The following is a 22,775-nucleotide window of genomic DNA, read 5'->3' on the forward strand; positions in this document are numbered from 1 at the left end:
AGACTTCATTGACGGGACTCAGAACAAGCAGTTCACTATTGCGGGTAACTTAACTTTGTCTTCTCATTAAACACCGACTTCAGTTCATTCTTGCTGGTAACTTAACTTTGTCTTCTCATTAAAGACTGATTTCAGTTCACTATTGCGGGTAACTTAACTTTATCGTCTCATTAAAGACCGACTTCAGTTGACGATTGCAGGTAACTTAACTTTGTTTTCTCATTAAATATATTTCATTGAGGGTAACTTAACTTTGGCTTTTCATTAAAGACCGACTTCAGTTCACTATTGCAGGTAACTTAACTTTGTCTTCTCATTAAAGACCGACTTCAGTTCACTATTGTAGGTAACTTAACTTTGTCTTCTCATTAAAGACCGACTTCAGTTCACTATTGCGGGTAACTTAACTTTGTCTTCTCATTAAAGACCGACTTCAGTGCACTACTGCGGGTAACTTAACTTTGTCTTCTCATTGAATAGACTTCATTGACGGGACTCAGAACAAGCAGTTCACTATTGCGGGTAACTCAACTTTGTCTTCTCATTAAAAACCGACTTCAGTTCATTCTTGCTGGTAACGTAACTTTATCTTCTCATTAAAGACCGACTTCAGTTCACTATTGTGGGTAACTTAACTTTGTCTTCTCATTAAAGACTGACTTCAGTTCACTATTGCGGGTAACTTAACTTTATCGTCTCATTAAAGACGGACTTCACTTGACGATTGCAGGTAACTTAACTTTGTTTTCTCATTAAATATATTTCATTGAGGGGACTCAGAACAAGCAGTTCACTATTGCGGGTAACTTAACTTTGGCTTTTCATTAAAGACCGAATTCAGTTCACTATTGCGGGTAACTTAACTTTGTCTTCTCATTAAAGACCGACTTCAGTTCACTATTGCGGGTAACTTAACTTTGTCTTCTCATTAAAGACCGACTTCAGTTCACTATTTCGGGTAACTTAACTTTGTCTTCTCATTAAAAACCAACTTCAGTTCATTCTTGCTGGTAACTTAATTTTATCTTCTCATTAAAGACCGACTTCAGTTCACTATTGCAGGTAACTTAACTTTGTCTTCTCATTAAAGACCGACTTCAGTTCACTATTGCGGGTAACTTAACTTTGTCTTCTCATTAAAGACTGATTTCAGTTCACTATTGCGGGTAACTTAACTTTATCGTCTCATTAAAGACCGACTTCAGTTGACGATTGCAGGTAACTTAACTTTGTTTTCTCATTAAATATATTTCATTGAGGGGACTCAGAACAAGCAGTTCACTACTGCGGGTAACTTAACTTTGGCTTTTCATTAAAGACCGACTTCAATTCACTATTGCAGGTAACTTAACTTTGTCTTCTCATTAAAGACCGACTTCAGTTCACTATTGTAGGTAACTTAACTTTGTCTTCTCATTAAAAACCAACTTCAGTTCATTCTTGCTGGTAACTTAACTTTATCTTCTCATTAAAGACCGACTTCAGTTCACTATTGCAGGTAACTTAACTTTGTCTTCTCATTAAAGACCGACTTCAGTTCACTATTGCGGGTAACTTAACTTTGTCTTTTCATTAAAGACCGACTTCAGTTCACTACTGTGGGTAACTTAACTTTGTCTTTTCATTAAAGACCGACTTCAGTTCACTATTGTGGGTAACTTAACTTTGTCTCCTCATTAAAGACCGACTTCAGTTCACTATTGTAGGTAACTTAACTGTGTCTTCTCATTAAATACCTTATTATTGACGAGACTTAAAACAAGCAGTTCACTATTGCTTGTAAATTGTGAAGGCTATTATATATAACGGACGTAAGCCATTTTTCTTCATCCCATTAAATCCGCCCTCTAGTGAGCGGGTAGTTAGTAATACTTAACGCGTCACATCAGGTCTTAATCTTAGAATTAAGAAACAGTGCACTTACCAACCTGAAAGTAATACAGTTCTCTTCTGTCTGAGATGATTTTTGTAGAATGATGAAAAAGACATTCGTCGCAATGTTTTGTAAAATATCCATCCAGTAAATAAAAAATAATTATACCTAATTTTCCTATACAGAATAAACCAGTTGTCAAAATGGCTACAAAAAAAATGAAATAACACTCCAACGATGCAGCGGCATAGTTCAGAAACATAAATACTGAATTGACAAATAACTGTTTACTTAGTAAATTGGTATATTCGTTTCGGTGTCTTCATCTGTGATTTATGGTTGGCAGGCATATGCGATTACCGGACTTTGTCTAGTAACGCCGACGCCGTCTAGACATTAAACGAGTACGAATTCTAACATGGCAGAGTATTGGGATGCATTTTAAAAAACAGTCTGATGTGTTACGACATTTGCTAATATTAGTGTTTGTTTAATGGTATGTAGACAATAAACCCACTTATGTTTTAGCATGTAATTTGTCACGACCCGTGTCACTATATTGATCAAGGGAATCAAAACATTCTCCAACAAATGAAAACGAACAAATATCTTTCTTTTACCTCCACCCTGCTCAAAGTAATTTAAAAAAAAAAAAAATTCCGGATGTGCATGTTTTTAGGTGAAATTATTTGGGTTCAGGTGCCTGTGCAGGAAATTTTGCATCGGGTGTGGGTGGGGTTTTGGTTAGGCTGTGGTATGCGAACATTTTAGGCTATGAGTCGGAAAATACATTAGAAAAAAATGCTTGGAACAGGGGAATTGTGTATCAACAGATACCCCAACATAAAGATATTACAATCACAGATCTGAATACACCGTAAACATAGTATATGATTTATCATCATAGTATTGTGTGTCAACAGATCCCCCAGTCTCCGGTACCGGGATAGGCGTCCAAGCAAAGGGTACGCAGACAGTGACGGGTTCCGGCAATGGGGTTTACACAATTCCGTCGGCAGAGTTCAAGTACAAGGGCAAGGTCACTGGTTGGGAGCTGTGGGCAACTGTAGCTGGAACCATCAAAATCGCGGTGAGTATAATAAGATCATTAGATTCGTCTGATTCGTAACACTGGATTGGTTTAAATATTACAAGTATTTAATACAAGGTGATTTCAAAAAGTGTTGTTTTTGAAAAACATTTGATAAAAGAGCCCTTGCTGTAGCAGAATTAATGTTTTTCTCTTTCTAACATTGTAGATCAAATGGCACTAGCTCTGCCGAGTATTGTCGTAAAGAAAGATGCCTTTCTGACATTGTAGATCAAATGGCACTAGCTCTGCCGAGTATTGTCGTAAAGAAAGATGCCTTTCTGACATTGTAGATCAAATGGCACTAGCTCTGCCGAGTATTGTCGTCAAGAAAGATGCCTTTCTAACATTGTAGATCAAATGGCACTAGCTCTGCCGAGTATTGTCGTAAAGAAAGATGCCTTTCTAACATTGTAGATCAAATGGCACTAGCTCTGCCGAGTATTGTCGTAAAGAAAGATGCCTTTCTAAAGCTGTATCCTAAAGCTGTGTTCTAACCGGATTTTTTTTTATAGAAACCATTGATTTCAATTGCTGCATCCCAAACGCACGTGTACGGCGCGCGACAGATTGATATGGTCGAGCGCGTGACACAATACCGATAGGAATTGTTTCTATTTTTTTTTTGTCGCGCGACACGAGCGACAAACATTTAGTAACTAATCAAACAACTTTTACATGGCTGTTTCAACTGTTGATAACAGTTTTAAAAAGAAGACTGTCGTTATGGTCGCGTCTGGTTAAGATATCAATAGATTCATGTAGTCGAGCGTACGACACAATACTGGTAGGAATTGTTTTTAATTTTTGTCGCGCGACACGAGCGACAAACATATATTAAAGGGACATTCCTGAGTTTGCTGCATTGTATGATGTTTCCGACTAATAAAATATTTCTACGATTAAACTTACATATTAAATATATTTTCTTGTTTAGAATATCACTGTCTGTACATTCAATGTGTTTTCTGTTTTCACATAATTTCGTACATACGAAACAATAATATTTTAGGAAATAAAATGAAATTTAACCTAGTAAAAATATTAGAACGATCAGAAACACGTTTAATATGCAGCCACTATTATTTTATGCAGCAAAATATATTCGATATGTAATTACAATCGTTAAAAAGGCTCGGTTTGTCAATAACACCTTAAAAGTTGTAGCAAACTCAGGAATGTCCATTTAACGAATCAAACAACTTTTACTTGGCGGTTTCATCTGTTGATAACAATTTAAAAAAAAGACTGTCGTTATGGTCGCGTGTGGTTAGGATAAAAATATTATTGCATCGCTTGCGTAACTGAATTTGACTCTCGTGTCACCAGTGGAAAGGAAACACTGATAAACCGTGACACGTTTGATCAGGACATATTTTTAAGGCGATAGCCAGAATAAGTACGAATATAAGTTACACCATATCGCAGTATAGCATCAGAGGTGCGTTCAGTAAACAGGTTTTGTCGCGAGTTTCGTTTTTGTTTCCCGTCCTATCACATTCGTTACGTAACACAGGGTAACGTTTGCGTCATTTGATCGCAGGTCTTCATTAATATCATATTGTCAACTGACACCAGAAACTGTTATAAAGTGTATATTTTATAAAGGGTGTATACCACCGAATCAAATCCCATAGACGACAATAGTAACATATGTGTCTAAAAATCCTACCTGCAACGTATCAATAGACATACACACCACTGATATAAATACTACCACTTCTCACCCTTAAAGTGAATCAGAAAAAAATTGGGTGGTGAAGCTGCTCATTTCAGACATAACGGGTAGCGTCTATGTTCCGCACAAAATTTGAATACTTTTTTTTTTGCAGGTACCCCATACATGTTTCAAGCACAAGTTTACTTGACACAGTGATACCAGATGAAACAAATTGCATACATTATTTGCCCAGATGAAACTATTTGTTTTTTTTACAACCAACAGATTCACATTTATCATCAATCACAGAACTTGTGTAATTAACTGCTCTATCAGACGTTGGGTTGTACCTCGAACTTTGACCCAACCGGACGTTATTTGGTTTAGAAAGTTGTAAGTGCCTAGCATAAATCTGTTCTGCAAATTCCAAGTTAACAACAATTAATAGTTGCATGCTGGCAATCTTAATCGAAATTTCCCTTTTCACACTGAAGACGAGCTATAATTTTGAATATCACTACTAAGTTCTCGTTTTCATGTTATTCTTTATCTTTTTATCTTGTGACATGTTCCAGTGATCGATTATAATCGAAAATTGATCGGTTTGGCTCTGCCTATAATCGATTGTGTGGGGAATGTTAACACTAATTACTCGTACAGTATAAATGATGAAATTGATGTAAATATGTTGGAGTTAGCGTTTCTCTTTATGTGTACTTAAACTTTGTAAAAATAGTTATTAAAGATAAAATGGCAAATTTGTTGGCTCTATCCTTGTAAACACAATAGGTGCATGATGGTTATAATTCAGGCCTGGTGCTTACAAAACTTTTAGTCTAAACTCAAGACTCAAATAGAGTCTGAGACTTTAATGTCACGACAACCCCATACAAATTGCATGCGTAACCGCATACACATTGCATGCATGTGGTGTCGTTAGAGGTTGAGTCTGGACTCTTAAAGGTTTTATAAGCACGGGCGTAGATCCTTATTCTGTTGATATAATTTTGTCCGATTGTATAATGGAATGGTGTGTTTTTTTGCAGGTGTAAGCCGATTATAACCGATGATCGATAATGAAAGCCAAACCGACCCCCAACTCCTTGTATGACACGCAATAGCCGATGTACTCTTCGTGCTGGAATGTCCTTAAACATTCATTCATTGCTTCGTTTCAGATTCTACAGCCGGACTGTGGCACGGGGGACTACTGCTACACGACCAACCAGTGCGCAACTTGCGGCGGTGTGTCCTGTCCCTCTGACGTCTTCTGCCCCAGAGCCAAGACGTGCCAATCATCGTGTGGCGGCATCAATCGCTATCCTGCTCTCAATGCCCTCAACAACTACAAGGTGCGGCAGGTGGTGACGGTCACCATAACAGCTACAGGATATAACTACATACCAGAAACTGTGGAAGTGTTAGTGGAACCAGGAGATATCCTGGCCTACGAAAGAACGGCGTCATCAGGTGTGCTTACAATGCAGTCAATGCAAACAACAAACGACTTCCTGTTCTCGGGAACACTTACTTTAGCGTCAACGTTCGCTTTTGCTGCCGGAAATGCCGAAACCAGCAAAATCCATCACCTGCGAGCTATTTATACGGGGCAGAGTGCTACAATGTTGACCTACACGTTTACTAACCCAGGAAATTTCACGATCATGGTAAACGTGACGAATACGAAACTGTCGCATTACGAAACTGCGGAGACGACCGTGATGGTTGTGGAGGGCATCAATATAACCGAGATTGTCAGCGAACCATACGCGGCGACCAACGAAGCAGTTGTATTCAACATCCAGCCACAAACAGGTCATTTTTAGGGACTAATGATTTTACATATATATTTTTACCTTTCATTTTATTAATACGAAACGACACGCACAAAATACTACTGCTGGCTACACATTTATTGCGGAATTGAGCTCAATAGTACTATTGATCCCAACTTACATTGATGGTTAAGATATACATGTATAATTATATACTACGGAAACAGATTTAAGTATGGCTTATTCTCAAATAATAAATACGACTGACACCAAATGCTAAAGATAGGCCTTTGTGATGTTATCCTGTAGATGACACAAACGAAATGTGACTGACTTAATGTCCAAAATATATCGGGGTTGGATGAGTAGTTTAGTTGGTGGCGAGTGAAGTTTATAAAAAAAGGGTGAGTGGAGACATTCTACCCCGGAAAATGTATTGAAAAAATATATGTGCTTGAGCGAGAAGGGGTGGGTGGAGGTGGGGAGTGGGGGGGGGGGGGGGTGTCAACCCCCCAAAGCGATTCGCTGCACACGCCTCTGGTATGTAATGTTATTCCACAAATAAAGAAATGTAAGATGACTGATGTTTATTGTTAAAGATGTGTAATGATATCCGTAAACTTATCAAGTGTGAATGATATTTATTCTGTAAGATACGTAGATATACCATACAGGTAAAGATAATAAAATACGAATGACATTTGTTGTTAAAAATTATTTCATAATGTTACTTCACAGGAACGAATATCCAGTACGACTGGGATTTCGGGGACGGGGTAGTGTTAAACAACACCGACAACTCGACCGGCGTGCACGTGTACACCGCCGCCGGCAACTACACCGTTACAGTGTGCTCGTGGAACGTCGTCAGCAGGAAGTGCAACACGACGACGGTGACGGTCCAGGACAGACTAGCGGGACTCCAGGTGACGTCGTCGCCCTCGTTGGTCGCCGTGAACAACCCCTTCTCGTTCGCGCTCACGTCCGGCACAGACTACACGTGCGTGTGGGATTTCGGAGACGGCGGCGCGACGGAGACCACCACCCCGGCGCAGACTCCAGTGGGCAGTGGAACCGTCTACATCCACGTATACTCGACAGGCGGCAACTTCACTGTCAACGTGACGTGCTCCAACGACGTGAACACCGAATCGGCGGATATGATCCACTCCGTACAGGAGATGATAACGAATCTGAGACTGTTGAACTCGGGCGCGGCCAAGAACTCGCCGTTTACAGTTGTGTGGTTCATAGACACGGGCACCGACGTCGAGTTCTCGCTCTTTCTCGACGGCGCATCGTTGGCGATAGCGACTGCGAACACGGCGGCCAAGAGGTGGGAGTCCGTGACGCACGCCGCCATGCCTGTGGGCCGGTACGAGCTACAGCTGAACGCATCGAACCTGATCAGCGCCGAGTCCGTCAACATCATGTTCACGGTGGAGGTGGCTATGAAAGACGTGACCGTCGTGTCGACGAATCTCCGCGTCGGCACTCTCGCCAGCGTCATCTTCACCGTCGACATGACGGAGGGATCGAACGTCGTCGTCCTATGGAGTTGGGACGACGGCTCGGCCAACGAGACGCTCGACATCGGCGCCACGGACTGGGCGAGCCGACCGCCCGAGGTGCGCAGCCATGCCTTCGTCAACGCCGGCACCTACAACGTGCTGATCGTCGTCAGCAACAGCGCCAACACCATCGTCCGCAACTTCGCCGTCGTCGCCATACAGAGCGTCAACGGAGTCAGAATGGAGACGAACGAGTTCGTGACGTACGCGCCGCCGGGAATAACGACGTTCACGTTCCGCACGTCGGGCACGGCGCCCAACGAGGCGACGGTGGAGTTCGACTTCGACGACCCCGCCGACGACGACAAGTACGTGTACAACCTGACGATCGACTTCCCGTACCGCTACGAGTACCGCGACCGCTTCCAATACAACATGACGGCCGTGCTCAAGAACGACATCAGCACAAAGACGTTCGAGCGCTCCATCATCGTCGTTGAACCCATCGTCAACATGCGCATCGTCACCGAACCCGACAGCGCCGTCAAGGACGAACCGCTCACCGTGAAGATCATCATGTACCGAGGACCGTCCAACGACAGGTGCAATCTCAGCATCGACTTCGGCGACGGCAGCCCGATCCTAACACAACCTCGCACAGGTTAGAGTCGGTTTTTAAAAGTTTATTTTTAGTAATGCCTGTAAAGACGTATGTTTAAAGTAAACAAATAATACAGATGATGAAACTCTCACTTTTGAAAAATAATTATATTATTATTCATGTATATATACAATTTATGTATACTTGTAACGTAATGTAAGCTTGTATCTAGTGTATAGTGGTATGGTATGGTGTGGTGTGGTAAGGTATGGTACGGTATGGTACGATACAGTACGCTACTGTATGGAACGGTGTGTGTGTGTGTGTGTATATGTGTGTGTGTGTGTGTGTGCGCGTGCACGGGCGTAGGAAGGTGACAGGAAGGGGGAGAGGACACACACACACACACACACACACACACACACACACATATATATATATATATATATATATATATACTCTTCAAAAAAAGTAGGGGAACTCTAATAAGAATTTACAATTGCCAAAATTGTAAGGTATATTAGATGTGTGGAATGGTTATATGATAATAGTGAATTAATTGGGCAAACATTACAACCGGTAGTTCAGTATTACAGTAGGTTCTATGATCACTCAAGATCTCGAAGGACGATTGGTGTCAGAAGTAAAATTTTAAAGTTGACGCAAATGCAAACAATAAAATGATCAGCAGAATGAAAACGATTGACAGAAATAATGTTCCACAGTGATTAATGGACATTCCTGGAAATTGTCAAAATCAAGAATGACACCCCACCCACGAGTACGGGGCAACTGCGTGATGCATGTGCAAACTATGGAATGTGTTTCGGTGTGTTGATAAACAGACCTGAACATTCTTTACTAGGATGTCTGTGGTAAAAACGTATGTTTTAATATTTCAGGTTCCCCTACTTTTTTTTTAAAGAGTATATATATATATATATACTCGGTATATATATATTTATTACATACCCATTAAATCTTACTATATAAATACAGCCCTGAATACAAAAACGAAATACACTTTTCTGTATTCAACTCAACTGCCGGAACTATACCGTATTCAACGCTACTATTTATAGCACATGGTTACCGGGAATGCCCTTCGCGATATGTAAATAAAGTTTGTGCTTGGTTTGTTTAAAATGCTATTTTGTGGAAAATTTGAACTGAAAACAGACGAAAACGGTGACAAATATTTACAATTTAATGAGCGCGATACCAAAACTTGAGACGGGAACACTACTAACCAACGAGCTTTTAATCCACGATAGTTAAGGTCGACGACAGTCACTTTTAGCACCCTTGTTTTGGCTTCATACACAATTCTTATTCTTATTCAATAAATAAAACATCTCCAACCGTAATTTTGTGATATGATATATTTGACAAAAGGTACCTTTTATTTATTTCATCTTTCAAAACTTCAAATTAATATTTTGTCTAGAATTATGAAGAAAAAAAAAAGTACTGACCTGTAAACAGCGTTGTCTGCTTGTTATAGGAATTTGACAGGGGTCAAGGTTAGTAGACTAGTTTTATTTTAATGTGGCGCAGCATTGTAATAATACACCTAATTTTGAATTTAAATGACGTCAGTATTCCAATGACGTCACTTTTCATCTCCTTATAATAACCATAAACTGGGTACATGACGTTTCCTATTAGGAAAAATTCCAATGTAAAATTGCTATTGAATTTATTTATTTTTTAACATTACTAATGCACCTGGGTGTGTTTGAACAATGAATGAATGAATGAATGTTTAACGAGACCCCAGCACGAAAAATACATCGGCTATTGGGTGTCAAACTATGGTAAAAGCGAAACAAATTTGATAATCAACATCAATATAAAAATTCAACAGTTAAATTAAAACACAGTGTAAAGAACTGTGCAAAAATACAAATATCACAGATGAATCAAATTAAAATTTACAATAAAAGTCAGTATCTCGAAGAAATTGTAACAAAAGTTCTGGATGGAATCGAAAGGATTCCATCACATTTCTCTGACCAAATATATCTTTTCGAATTTCTTTCAAAAACTGACACTCCACCAAAATGTGACGCACAGTCAGAGTACACTGACAGTGTTCACACTGAGGTGGAGGATCTTTCTTTAAGATAAATGAATGGGTCAAGTGAGTATGACCAATGCGGGCACGACACAAGACTATTTCATCCTTCCTGCACTGTATAGGAGGACTGCCACTCTCCCAAGACTGGCTTGATAGCATGAAGCTTGTTCGTAACCTCACCGTCCCAATCACGTTGCCAAATCGGAAAGATAAATTGGTTGATGTTAGGTTTAAAATCAGTATAAGGCACACCAACCCTGGCATGAGACAAATCCAAAGCAGACTTGGCAGCTGAATCTGCTTTTCATTACCCCTGATGCCAACATGGCTGGGTACCCAACAAAATACAATGTCTTTATTGGCAATAGATAAAAAGACACACTTTCGTATCACCATCCCAATTAATGGATGGTCCAGCTTCATATTACGTAAAGCTTGGAGACACGAAAGTAAGTCTGTAAAAATAATAAATTTGGATGCTATTGAATCTTTGATTTCTTCTAAGGCTTTAATGACTGCCCAAACTTCAGCACTAAAGATTGATGCTGAGTCAGGCAGTCGCATGGAAAGTATTGTGTCTGATGGAAAAACTGTAGCACAAGCCACAGCATTTCCATCCCGTGATCCATCTGTATACACAGGAATGTAATCACGGTACTTGTCTTGAATTTCCATGAAAAACTGTTTATAAATAACAGCATCTGTGCGATCTTTCTTCAGATGCGCCAGATCAAATACAATTTTAGGTGGTGTAAGACACCAAGGTGGTAAAACAAAATATGAAGGAGTTTCCAAAGTGTCATTTAAATCAATGTTGGAAAGCGACAAAAAACGCTTAATGCGAAGACCAAATGTACGAATAGCATTTAGCCTTGCATCAAACAACTTCACATATTTGTTGTCAAACACCGCATCATGTGCTGGATGTTTCGGTAAAGATTTAATCTTGGCAGCATACTGCAGAGAAAGCTTGGCACGTCTAGCACCCAAACAAGGTTCATGTGCATCAACGTACAAGCTCTCTACAGGAGATGTTCTAAATGCACCAAGACAAAGCCTAAGTCCCTGATTGTGTATAGGATCTAGCATCTGCAAGTAAGACTTGCGTGTCGACCCATACACAATGCATCCATAATCAAGTTTAGACCTGACAAGAGATCTATACAGACGGAGCATAACCTTGCGGTCTGCTCCCCATTCCGTATTACCAATAACTTTTAAAATATTGAGAGCTTTCAAACCCTTCTTTTTAACATATTTGAGATGGGGCACAAAAGATAGTTTCCTGTCAAATATAACCCCCAGAAATTTAGTCTCCTCCACAACTGGAATTGGATTTTTGTCCAGAAACAACTGTGGATCTAAGTGGAGACCTCTTTTCTGGCAGATATGCATACAAACCGTTTTTGCCTTTGAGAATCTAAATCCATTGTCAGTTGCCCATTGATGAAGTTTATTCAAACAAATCTGCAACTTACGTTCAATGATACTCATATTGGACTATCTGTAACAAATCTGAAAATCATCGACATATAACGAGCAATCCACACCAGGTGTTAAACACTGGGAGATGCTGTTAATTTTCACAGAAAATAAAGTTACAGACAGGATACTACCTTGAGGCACACCCATCTCCTGTGGGTGAATGTCGGACAATGTCGACCCCACCCGAACTTTAAAAGATCTATCTTTTAAAAATTGTGAAATGAAAACAGGAAGTCGACCTCTCAGGCCCATGCCATGGAGGTCGTTTAAAATCCCATACTTCCACGTGGTATCGTAAGCTTTCTCCAAATCAAAAAACACTGAAACCAAGTGCTGATTATGGATGAAAGCTTCCCTACAAAACGTTTCAAATCTAACAAGATGATCAACCGTGCTACGTCTAGATCTGAACCCACATTGCACGTTAGTGAGCAATTTGTGAGATTCAAGATACCAGACAAGTCTACGATTGATCATTCGCGTTCCATGGTTTTACAAATGCAACTTGTCAAAGCGATAGGGCGATAACTAGTAGGATTGGTTGGATCCTTACCAGGCTTGGGAATAGGAATAATAATAGCTTTCCTCCAATCAGAAGGAAAGTCTCCAGAAATCCAGATGTTATTAAAAATATTCAAAAGAACCATCAAAGATGATTCAGGTAAATGTTTTAATAACTGATAATGAATTTCATCCGGTCCTACTGAAGTATCATGGGCTCTAAGAAGAGCATCCTGCAATTCCTCCAGAGAGAAATGCCTGTTGTACACTTCAGCATTTTCGGATGAAAAATTAATGGACTGCTTTTCAGCTTTAGTTCGGACAGATTTAAAGGCATCTGTACTGAAAGCAGAAGATGAGTTATGACAAAAATTGTCTGCCAATGCATTGGCAATGTCACGATGAGACGTGACATCCGTGTCATTGACAGACAAATGATGAACTGTATTACTGGATTATTTACCTTTGATTTTACGGATCCTATTCCAGACAGATTTCACCGATGTTTGTGAATTCAACTTGGAGACAAAAGTTCTCCAAGATGTTTTCTTACTCTGTCTAATCTCTCTACCTAGCAATACGAAATGCATCCAGGTTGTCTGCTGTACGTTCACGTTTGAACCGCTCAAGCAACCTGTTTCGCTCTTTGAATGCATCTTTGCACGTATCATTAAACCATGGTTTATTGAAACGCTTTGGCACTGCCGAAGTCTTAGGAATAGTTTCATCTGCAATGTCCTTCAAGATGGAAGTGAACAAAGACATGGGATCACCAGCATCAGTAATGGCAAATTGTTGCAGACGAGTGCTGCACAGATGCTGAAAATGACCCCAATTTGCCCTCGCCAACTTCCACCTTTGTACCCTTTCAAGTGATGGTGGTCCATCATTCTCCAAAATAATGGGAAAGTGGTCACTACCACAAAGGTCTGAACCAACTTTCCAGGAGAAATCAAGAAAAAGTGAAGGACTACAAAGGGTTAAATCTATAGAAGTGAAAGAACCACTTGCAGAATAAAAATATGTACGACTTTTATCATTGAATAAAAGTAAGTCGTTTTTGAGAATTAAGTCTTCTAATTGTTTACCTCTAATATTGATATCCTCGCATCCCCACAAAGTGTGGTGACCATTAAAATCTCCCATAATAATAAAGGGAGTAGGGAGCTGTTCAATAAGATCTTGAAGATCCCTAGGATTAAAGTTAAAATGATTACGAGGTGGCAAGTAAACCGAACAGAGAGTAATAATTGTATGAGCCGTGACTTTTACAGCCACAGCTTGTAGATGAGTATTTAATGATACTATACTCTGAGGAATGTTTTCATTAACAAGAATGGAAACACCCCCAGATGCTCTATGTTCATAGGGTGTATACTACCAAATCAAATCCCATAGACGACAATAGTAACATATGCGGCTAAAACTCCTACCTGCAACGTATCAACCGACATAAACGCCACGGATATAAATACTACCACCCCTTACACTTAAAGTGAATCAGAAAAAATGGGGGTCAAGCTGCTCGTTTCTGAGATAACGGGTAGCGTCTATGACTACCCTAGTTTCGCACAAAATTTGAGTACTTTTTTTTACAGGTACCCCATACATGTTTCAAGCACAAGGCTACTTGACACATTGGTACTAGATGAAATAAAATTGAACATTTATTTTACCCAGATGAAACTATTATTTTTTACAACCAACACACTCACATTTATAACCAATCACAGGACTTGTGGTGTTCACTTCTCTATCAAAAGTTCGGTGCACCTCGAACTTTGACCCAGCCGGAAGTTATTTGGTATAGTACTACCTTCAGTTTCTTGAAACTTATGATAGAGGTTAAATCCTCTCATGGTAATATGATCAGTGTCCTTCAAGAAAGTTTCTTGAAGACACACTGCAAAAGGATTATGTGTTTGAATTAAAAGACTTAATTCATCAAAATTGGGCCTAAGCTCACGGCAGTTCCACTGTAGGAATGTATTTGCCATTTGGTGGAAGTATGGGCGTTATCTTAGGCTTTGGAGGTGGTCTGTTTGATTGTGGATAATCTTGTGTAGAGATCTCCATCTCATCCAAATCATCCAAATCCTCATAAATGTTGGAAAGTGGCAGCGGTTGCTGCTCAGATTTCTTTAATCGTCCCGAAAAGTCATCTTTGTGTGTTTTGTTAGTTTTTGTTTTTGAAGGTTTACTGGGGCCTGGTTGTCCCGTGTTGGTACCTTTTGGCAGATTCAAAGAATCTGAAGACACCTGAGTTGCCTTTGCTGATTGTTTGTTAACAGCTTTTGTTGCCTGTTTTTGTGCCTTATCAATGTCTGATAGTTTTTTAAATCGATCAGCGTTATTTGGCCAGGTAAGATCTGTCTGAACCGAAGTGCTTGTTGTGGAAACCGCTGCAGCTGCAGCATATGACTTTCCTGATACAGCAGGAGTCGTAGTCTCAACAAACTTTCTGGCTTCGGGAAAAGACAGATGCTTTTCAACCTTTATCTGTTGTACCTGTTTTTCAAGTTTCCATTTCGGGCACTCGCGAGAGTACGCAAAATGTTTACCCTTACAATTTATACATACCGTGTCAAGCTGACATGTCTTGCTATCATGGTCAAACTGACCACAGCGGGCACATGTCACCTTGCCACGGCAAGTATTTTGTCCATGACCATATTTTTGGCACTTAAAGCACCGTAAAGGGTTAGGGACAAAAGGTACAACGGGTATTTTTAAGTACCCAGCCTTGATAGAATCTGGAAGCAGTGGCTTGTTAAATGTGAGGATTAAAGTGTTGGTCGAAACAAACTCGTTATTTCAACGCACTTTAATCCGCTTGACGAAAGTAACACCTTGTGAAGAGAGATTTTCACAAATCTCTTCTTCACTAACTCCTTCCAGATCTCGAGATCGAATGACGCCCTTTGATGAGTTAAGGGACGCGTGTGCACTGACTTTAATTAATATGTTGCACAGTAACTTCGATTTCAAAAGGCACCTGGAATGGCACTCAGTAGAACATTCTACCAAAAGCGATCCATTCCTCAACTTCTTTACATTTTGTGGCTCACCAGCCAAGCCCTGAATTCCTTTTTGAATTGCAAATGGTGATAACTTTTGCAAAGCCCCATCATCATCAGATTTGATGACGAGGAACCTTGGCCAAGCATCACCAGAAAGAACTTTAGATTTTTTAAAGTTAATATTTATCGTAGACTCCTCATCAGATGATGAGGAATCCGAAACCTCGGTGTGGACCCTTTTCAGGGTCCCATCTATAGGTTGTTGTTTATTTTTATCCATATTATTGAATAAAGCATTCATCAACCATGCCCCCACCCACCACCGAGTCCAACAAGGGGACATGATGCTGCGGATAACCAGCAGACACTCATGCCAGGGATACATGGTTGATATACTTGGGCAAGAAACAAAATTAAATCACCCAATTGACCCTAGCCACCGCCCCAAGAGCAACAAATACAAACGATATATAAACAATGTTTGTTATTGACAAAGTGAACAAAACAAAGGTTGTTTGCTCTAGAGCTTGGCGTGACCAGCCGATTGATCAGGTCGGGCCTCCCTGACCACCCGTCTATATGAACTCCGGGCCAAAGTGATGTATTGCCAGAAGTCAAACCCGCAGGTATGACCCAACTCAATCACCAGGATCCCATCATCCATTTTCACGGGTTGCACCTCACGGCAAACAAAGTGCCTCATACGAGGAGGTGTGCATTTATTGGCCATTCTATAAAAGAATGTTCACCCCTGCACCACGGTGAGGTTAATGCACACGCAGGGGTGTGTTTGAACAAAATCTTGTGATTAAAAAATTGTACCTTTTACGAAATATGGATTTCTAGTGAAATTACGGTAAGATATGCTATATTTATTGTGTACGAAGCCAAAACAAAGGTACGAAAAATGACTGTCGTCGACTTTAGCAACAATGCCGTCGCATGCACCGTCTCCCCACGTAGAAAACTTGAATGAACTGTCAACCGGATTATTCAGTGGAGCGATGATTTATGGAGGCACATTTAATATAAACTTAAACTTTTCAGCAAGGAATAATTCCATGAACATCAATAAAAGAAAACACACCGATGACGACTCAGACACTGAGTGAACAATTCTTGACATTTTTCTTCGTTGATAAAACTGGCACGCTGAAGGTTTTCTGTATTACGAGCAAATTAAATATTATATTGTTCGTGAATTTTAGCTATTACATTGTCTTTAAAAGGTATTTCAAACAATATCATTAAAATTATAGGTAACTTTTCACTCGTTCTTTCTTATTTCTATTTATTGTTTAAATAGAACTATATTCCTATGTGTAATAATTGGTGGTTCTTCGGTCCGCGTAGTAAGACAGCTGACCTTGTTGTGTAAATTTAGAAATCCCCGTCATTAGCAAGCAGTGTTACAATTTTTGAATTATTATTTGGAATTTTTTTTCCAATTTAGGGTATGTAATAAATACAAAACTACTCGTGTATTTCCTGCCGGAAACCCCTCTGCCTGCGGCATCGGGGTTTCCTGCAGGAAATACACTCGTGGAATACAGAAATCAGAAAACCACATATATGTAGTTTTCTCTCTCGCTCGCTCTCTCTCTCTCTCTCTCTCTCTCTCTCTCTCTCTCTCTCTCTCTCTCTCTCTCTCTCTCTCTCTCTCTCTCTCTCTCTCTCTCTCTATATATATATATATATATATATATACATGTATAAATATATAAAAACCACCGCTGTTGCTACAAAGTGGAAAAGCACATGCCACCCTTGCACCCCCCCCCCCCCCCCTTTCTATGCCAGTGTGTTTGTGTGTGTGGTGTTTGTATATATATGTGTGTGTGCGCGCGTGTGGGGGCAAGACATAAAACCATTGTATTCTGAAACTTACTGTCCTCTCCGTGCATCCAAGCGTTACTCTGATTGTTGTGGGTGGATGTTGCAGGTTTTGGTAAGGACGGTACGGACGTCCTGACGGTGACGTACACGGCGCTGACGCCCAGGACGATCAGCGTGACGGCGACGACGCCCATGGAGACGGCCACCGCGACGAAGGTCGTCTCCGTAGAGCTGAAGGTGGAGACGCCGATCATCGTGACCACCAACCACCCCGTCACCTTCCCAAACGGTCAGTAACCTGTTACGTCACTTTGTGTTACTACCAGTACAGTAGTGCCAGTTTGTTTTACTGTTAGTCCAGTAACGTCACTTAATAAGTAATGCCATTCCAATAGTGTCAGTTTGTTTTACTGTTAGTCCAGTGAAGTCACTTAATAAGTAATGCCACTCCAATAGTGTCAGTTTGTTTTACTGTTAGTCCAGTAACGTCACTTAATAAGTAATGTCATTCCAGTAGTGCCAGTTTGTTTTACTGTTAGTCCAGTAACGTCACTTAATAAGTAATGCCATTCCAATAGTGTCAGTTTGTTTTACTGTTAGTCCAGTAACGTCACTTAATAAGTAATGTCATTCCAACAGTGTCAGTTTGTTTTACTGTTAGTCAAGTAACGTCACTTAATAAGTATTATTAACTAATGTTTGGCATCCAACAAACGACGATTAATTAATCAGTGTGCTCTAGTGGCGTCGTTAAACAAAACAAACTTTACTCATCTTGCGGACTGCCACACCCAAGACAGTCACTGTTTCACAACATCGGAGAAAAACACGACCTTTTACAAAAGGTATACTATTTTAAAAACACGTATTCTGTAATACTGTATAAACTTTTAAACTGCCATTTAGAATCACCGGTTATTACTTCTCTGGGCGTGTTTTCAGCTATCCAGTATTCCGTGACATACCCAGCAGCACCCCTGCCGACAAACGCGCAGATTAAAATCAACTACGGGGACGGCACGACGCCGTTTGTAGGCATCTTTGACTCCACAACGTTCCCAGAGGCAGCCGGGGGAACCGGAGGTATACACGTATGGACGTACACACCGACAAGCGACGGACACTTCACAGCCACCATAACAATTTGGAACGGGGCTTCAAGCTTCACAACGCAAGTTTTAGTAAGTTGGTTTAATAATTCTCTATAAACGTTTTGTCGCCAGTTCAACCTGAAGGGATGCAATCTCCAGCAAAGGATTTCATCGAGAGTAGCTGTCCTCCTATAGACGAGGTACTAGGTGGAGATTCATGGAATCAAGCACTATGTTGCTAAACGTCCGTTCGACTCTGCATTGTGCAGAGATACTGCTCTGATAACAGATTTACAATGTAAAGTACCAAAATGACCGTCGTTTAAATTGTGCAGAGTTTTATGATTAGAACATGACTTTATATCTCCAGTTCAACCGATTTTACAATATGAAACACCCAAAAGACCGTAGTTTAAATTGTAAAGATTTCGTATTATCAGTCATTGGTGTATCACTACTAAGAACATTAAAACAGGCTAAATATCTGTTTACTTTTGTTTTTGTTTGTTTGGTTCCTTTTTGGGAGGACAGTGTTTTATCTTTGTTTAGTGTTGTTGTTTTTAAAGTGATTTTTCAACATTGTTCTTTGATTTTTAGGCAGGAGTATACAAAAGCATAACTGGGGTGGACTTCGTCCCAACATTTCAACCCCTGCTGCCGATTGGTGGACCAATAAAGAATGGCTTGGATGGTTTAAACACGAAGTTTCCACGCGATCGAGATGTCATATTTACAGTTTCAGTGACTCAAGGTTTGTGTCTATTTATTCAGAATATCAGTTTAGGGGGACCCAATGACGTGTAGCCGAAGGCCACAAACATTCCTGAAGGGATTCCTATGATTCTCCAACGTAAATATTTTTTCGTCTTAGACCGGCCACTGATTGCTGTAGTTTGTTTCCCTGATTTATATTCAGTCAAATATAATATAGCTAGAAAGCGAAAATATCACACTTTTCACAAGATATGGTTACTTTGTAAATTTTATAGAAAAATATTCATTTTTTTAAAACTAACTATTAATTAAATCTCAACGACAAAACGTTATCTTTATTAAATCCACATCTATGTATACCACAGTCTAATATAGTCTTGGCATGAACCACTGTCTAAAAGCTGATGATACCAACAGTGTTCGCTAAACGTGGACATATTCGTCCCCACTTGTGGCACCTGTTGTTGTCTCCAAGATGGTTAGAATATATGTTCAAGGCTTTTGCAGAAACGACAACAGGGTTGGATCCAAGAAATATTTCGATGGAGGAACTAAAGAGAAAATTACACATGGACTAACTCATGAAAACGGCAAACGAATGAATATTTAAAAACAAAACCCCAAAAAGAAGACCCCCAAAAACCCCCCAAAACCACACACACCTCAAAAACCCCAAACAAAAATCCAGAAAAAGAGGCTACTTGAATATATATATATATATATATATATATATATATATATATATATATATATATATATATATATATATATATATATATATATATAAAAAAAAAGACCCCTCCCCCAACCCCCCTCCCCCCCCACAAACTCAAAACCCCCAAACATAAATCCAGAAAAATATATATTCAAGTAGCCTCTTTTTCTGGATTTTTGTTGGATCCGCATGTTAATGAAAACGTATGTTAGTTAGTTTGTTTTGTTTAACGACACCACTAGAGCACATTGATTTATTAATCATTGGCTATTGGATGTCAAGTATTTAGTATATTTAACATATAGTCTTAAAGAGAAAACCCGCTACATTGTTCCATTAGTAGCAAGGGACCTTTGATATACCAGTTAAGTCGTGGTGCACTAGCTGGAATGAGAAATAGCCCAATGGGACCACCGACTTGGATCTGTCCTGGATCGACCTCCAATCAGCTGAGCGCTTTACCACTGGGCTACGTTCCGCCCAGAATTTTTTTTAGCGGGTTTAAATTGAACATGCACTAAACTAAACGATAATGAATAATGTTGACTGTGTTTTGTAGGGACTGCGGTCACATACGAGCTGACCTCGACAGGACCTGGTGGTGGGCTGGCATGTACCAAACTGAGCTCACCATTCGAGTGTTCGTTCAAGAACGTGTCGGTAAGAACGAGCTTGTCTGTCTGCTAGAATCCATGTCCAATAGCGTTTATCAAATACTAGTATAGCAAATACGTCAGCACTTAAATATATACCAGTTATTCATTAGCCAACTGGGATTAGTTAAATAGCTCACGGAAGAGTCACCCTAAGTTATAGGCATTTGAGACAGTTTTAGGCAGTTGCGACAATTAAAACCAGTTGCAGCAGTTATAGGCGGTGGCGACATTTATAGATGGTTGCGACAGTTATAGGCGTTTGTGACTGTTATAGATGGTTGCGACAGTTATAGGCGGTTGCGACAGTTATAGATGGTTGCGACAGTTATAGGCGGTTGCGACAGTTATAGATGGTTGCGACAGTTATAGCCGGTTGCGACAGTTATAGATGGTTGCGACAAGTATAGATGGTTGCGACAGTTATAGATGGTTGCGACAGTTATAGGCGTTTGTGACCGTTTTAGGCATTTGCGAAAGTTGTAGACAGTTGCGACGATTATAATAATGAAGTTCTGTTTTGTTCTGTTCTGTTAACAGAGCGGAGTGCACGACGTCAGTATAAAAGTGAGCAATCCGATCTCCTCGCAGACGAAGCTGAAACAGATCACGCTGGTGGACAGCGTCGTCAACATGGTCATCACTGAACTGGCGAACCTTACCAAGGTGGACGACACTAAACTGCTGAAATTCCAGTACGACATGGAAGGCACGGGTTCGTGTCTACACCTCGACTGGGGGGACGGCACGAAGGAGACGTACGGGACGAACTGCGACCCGGCGTTTGGAGGCAACCCCGTGGGAGCCCTAACGAACCCGCTGACGACCCCGCACGTCTACACCAGCCCGGGATTCAAGACGGTGACGGCGACGACGTCCAACAGCCACTCCTCGGAGAGGGGCGTCATCACGTTCAGCATCAGCAACACGGAGTGCACGAAGCCGTACGTGACGATCGAGGACCGCGCCATCTACTTCTACAACCCGACCAGCTTCATCAAGAGCAAGCAGTTCGTCCTCAGGGGCCTCTCCAACATCCTCTGCGGGGTCACCTACGACAACACGAAGCTGTGGACTCTGGAGCGGATAGACGAGGCGATGGGGACTGTTGTCGGATCTGTCGACCTGGGCGCCCTCGGGATCACGGACGACCTGGCAGAGCTGACGGTCCCGCCCAAAAAGCTGGCGTACGGGCTGTACAAGGCAACGTACACCATGGAGATGCAGCCCGAGGTAGGGGACGGCGCCCGGTATCTGTCTCAGAGCTACTCCTACCTGAAGGTGGACAAGAGCCCCATCGTTGCCATGATGGTCAAGGGCGGCGTCAGCGCCGTCAAGAAGTCGATCGAGCAGACGGTACTCCTAGATCCGCAGGCCTACTCGTTTGATCCAGACATTGACAGGACGCTTCCACAGGTATCTCAATACTTTCATATCTCTCTCTCTCTCTCTCTCTCTCTCTCTCTCTCTCTCTCTCTCTCTCTCTTTATATATATATCTATATCTATCTATCTATCTATCTATCTGTATGTCTGTCTATCTGTCTGTCTATATATATATAACAGAGATAACACTTGGTATTGTAGACCATATTTTAGTCACTATCAGAATTAATTAGTGTTGGTGTGATGTTTTATTTATTTCCATCAGTATAATTATATTGTGACATGGTCTCAACAAATAGTTTTCCATGTTGACAAAAACCCAACATTTACATTCGATACAAAGAGCTTAGAGCATGTTCAAAATACTCATAGATCTTCCAAAACTGAGGTGTTTAAAAACATTAATATTCATATTATCTGCACAGTGGTTGCACATTTTCCTTGCATTGTTCAGGTCTGTAGAACACCAGGGCGACTATGGTTATCCAGATTCCGCCTACTAGATATCCCACCCTAGTTTCAAAATACTAGTTAGAAAATGTGACAAAACCTTTGACATACTCAAAACCGTATCTCCGGGCAAGTCAGAGCCCACAAGACAGTGTGAGAACGTCGTAATTGATCCCATGAATCAGTGTCAGATACTTTGTGCTATTAATGATTCGAACATTTTTTTGCAAAGTATGGTCTCAAACTTTCTAAAAAAAACCCGTCTGGTTCAGGTCGCTAAGATCACAACGTTTTAAATATATATGTCATCAACTTAAAAGTTCTTTCATTGTCTT

At 40.6% G+C, this 22,775-nt stretch overlaps 1 protein-coding gene across 1 annotated transcript in view; it reads left to right on the plus strand.

The window, feature by feature from the left end:
* LOC121379844 overlaps positions 1 to 22,775 on the plus strand; it is an 84,937-nt gene that overhangs the window by 12,919 nt on the left and 49,243 nt on the right. The window contains exons 5-12 of the mRNA XM_041508496.1: positions 2,797 to 2,963; positions 5,802 to 6,438; positions 7,137 to 8,570; positions 17,539 to 17,721; positions 18,375 to 18,613; positions 19,121 to 19,274; positions 20,512 to 20,612; positions 21,146 to 22,021. Of these exons, the coding sequence (XP_041364430.1) occupies positions 2,797 to 2,963; positions 5,802 to 6,438; positions 7,137 to 8,570; positions 17,539 to 17,721; positions 18,375 to 18,613; positions 19,121 to 19,274; positions 20,512 to 20,612; positions 21,146 to 22,021 (3,791 nt within the window). The remainder of the gene's footprint in view (positions 1 to 2,796; positions 2,964 to 5,801; positions 6,439 to 7,136; positions 8,571 to 17,538; positions 17,722 to 18,374; positions 18,614 to 19,120; positions 19,275 to 20,511; positions 20,613 to 21,145; positions 22,022 to 22,775) is intronic.

The sequence above is a fragment of the Gigantopelta aegis genome, chromosome 8 (genome assembly GCF_016097555.1).
Source record: "Gigantopelta aegis isolate Gae_Host chromosome 8, Gae_host_genome, whole genome shotgun sequence".
NCBI classification, from domain to species: Eukaryota; Metazoa; Mollusca; class Gastropoda; order Neomphalida; family Peltospiridae; genus Gigantopelta; species Gigantopelta aegis.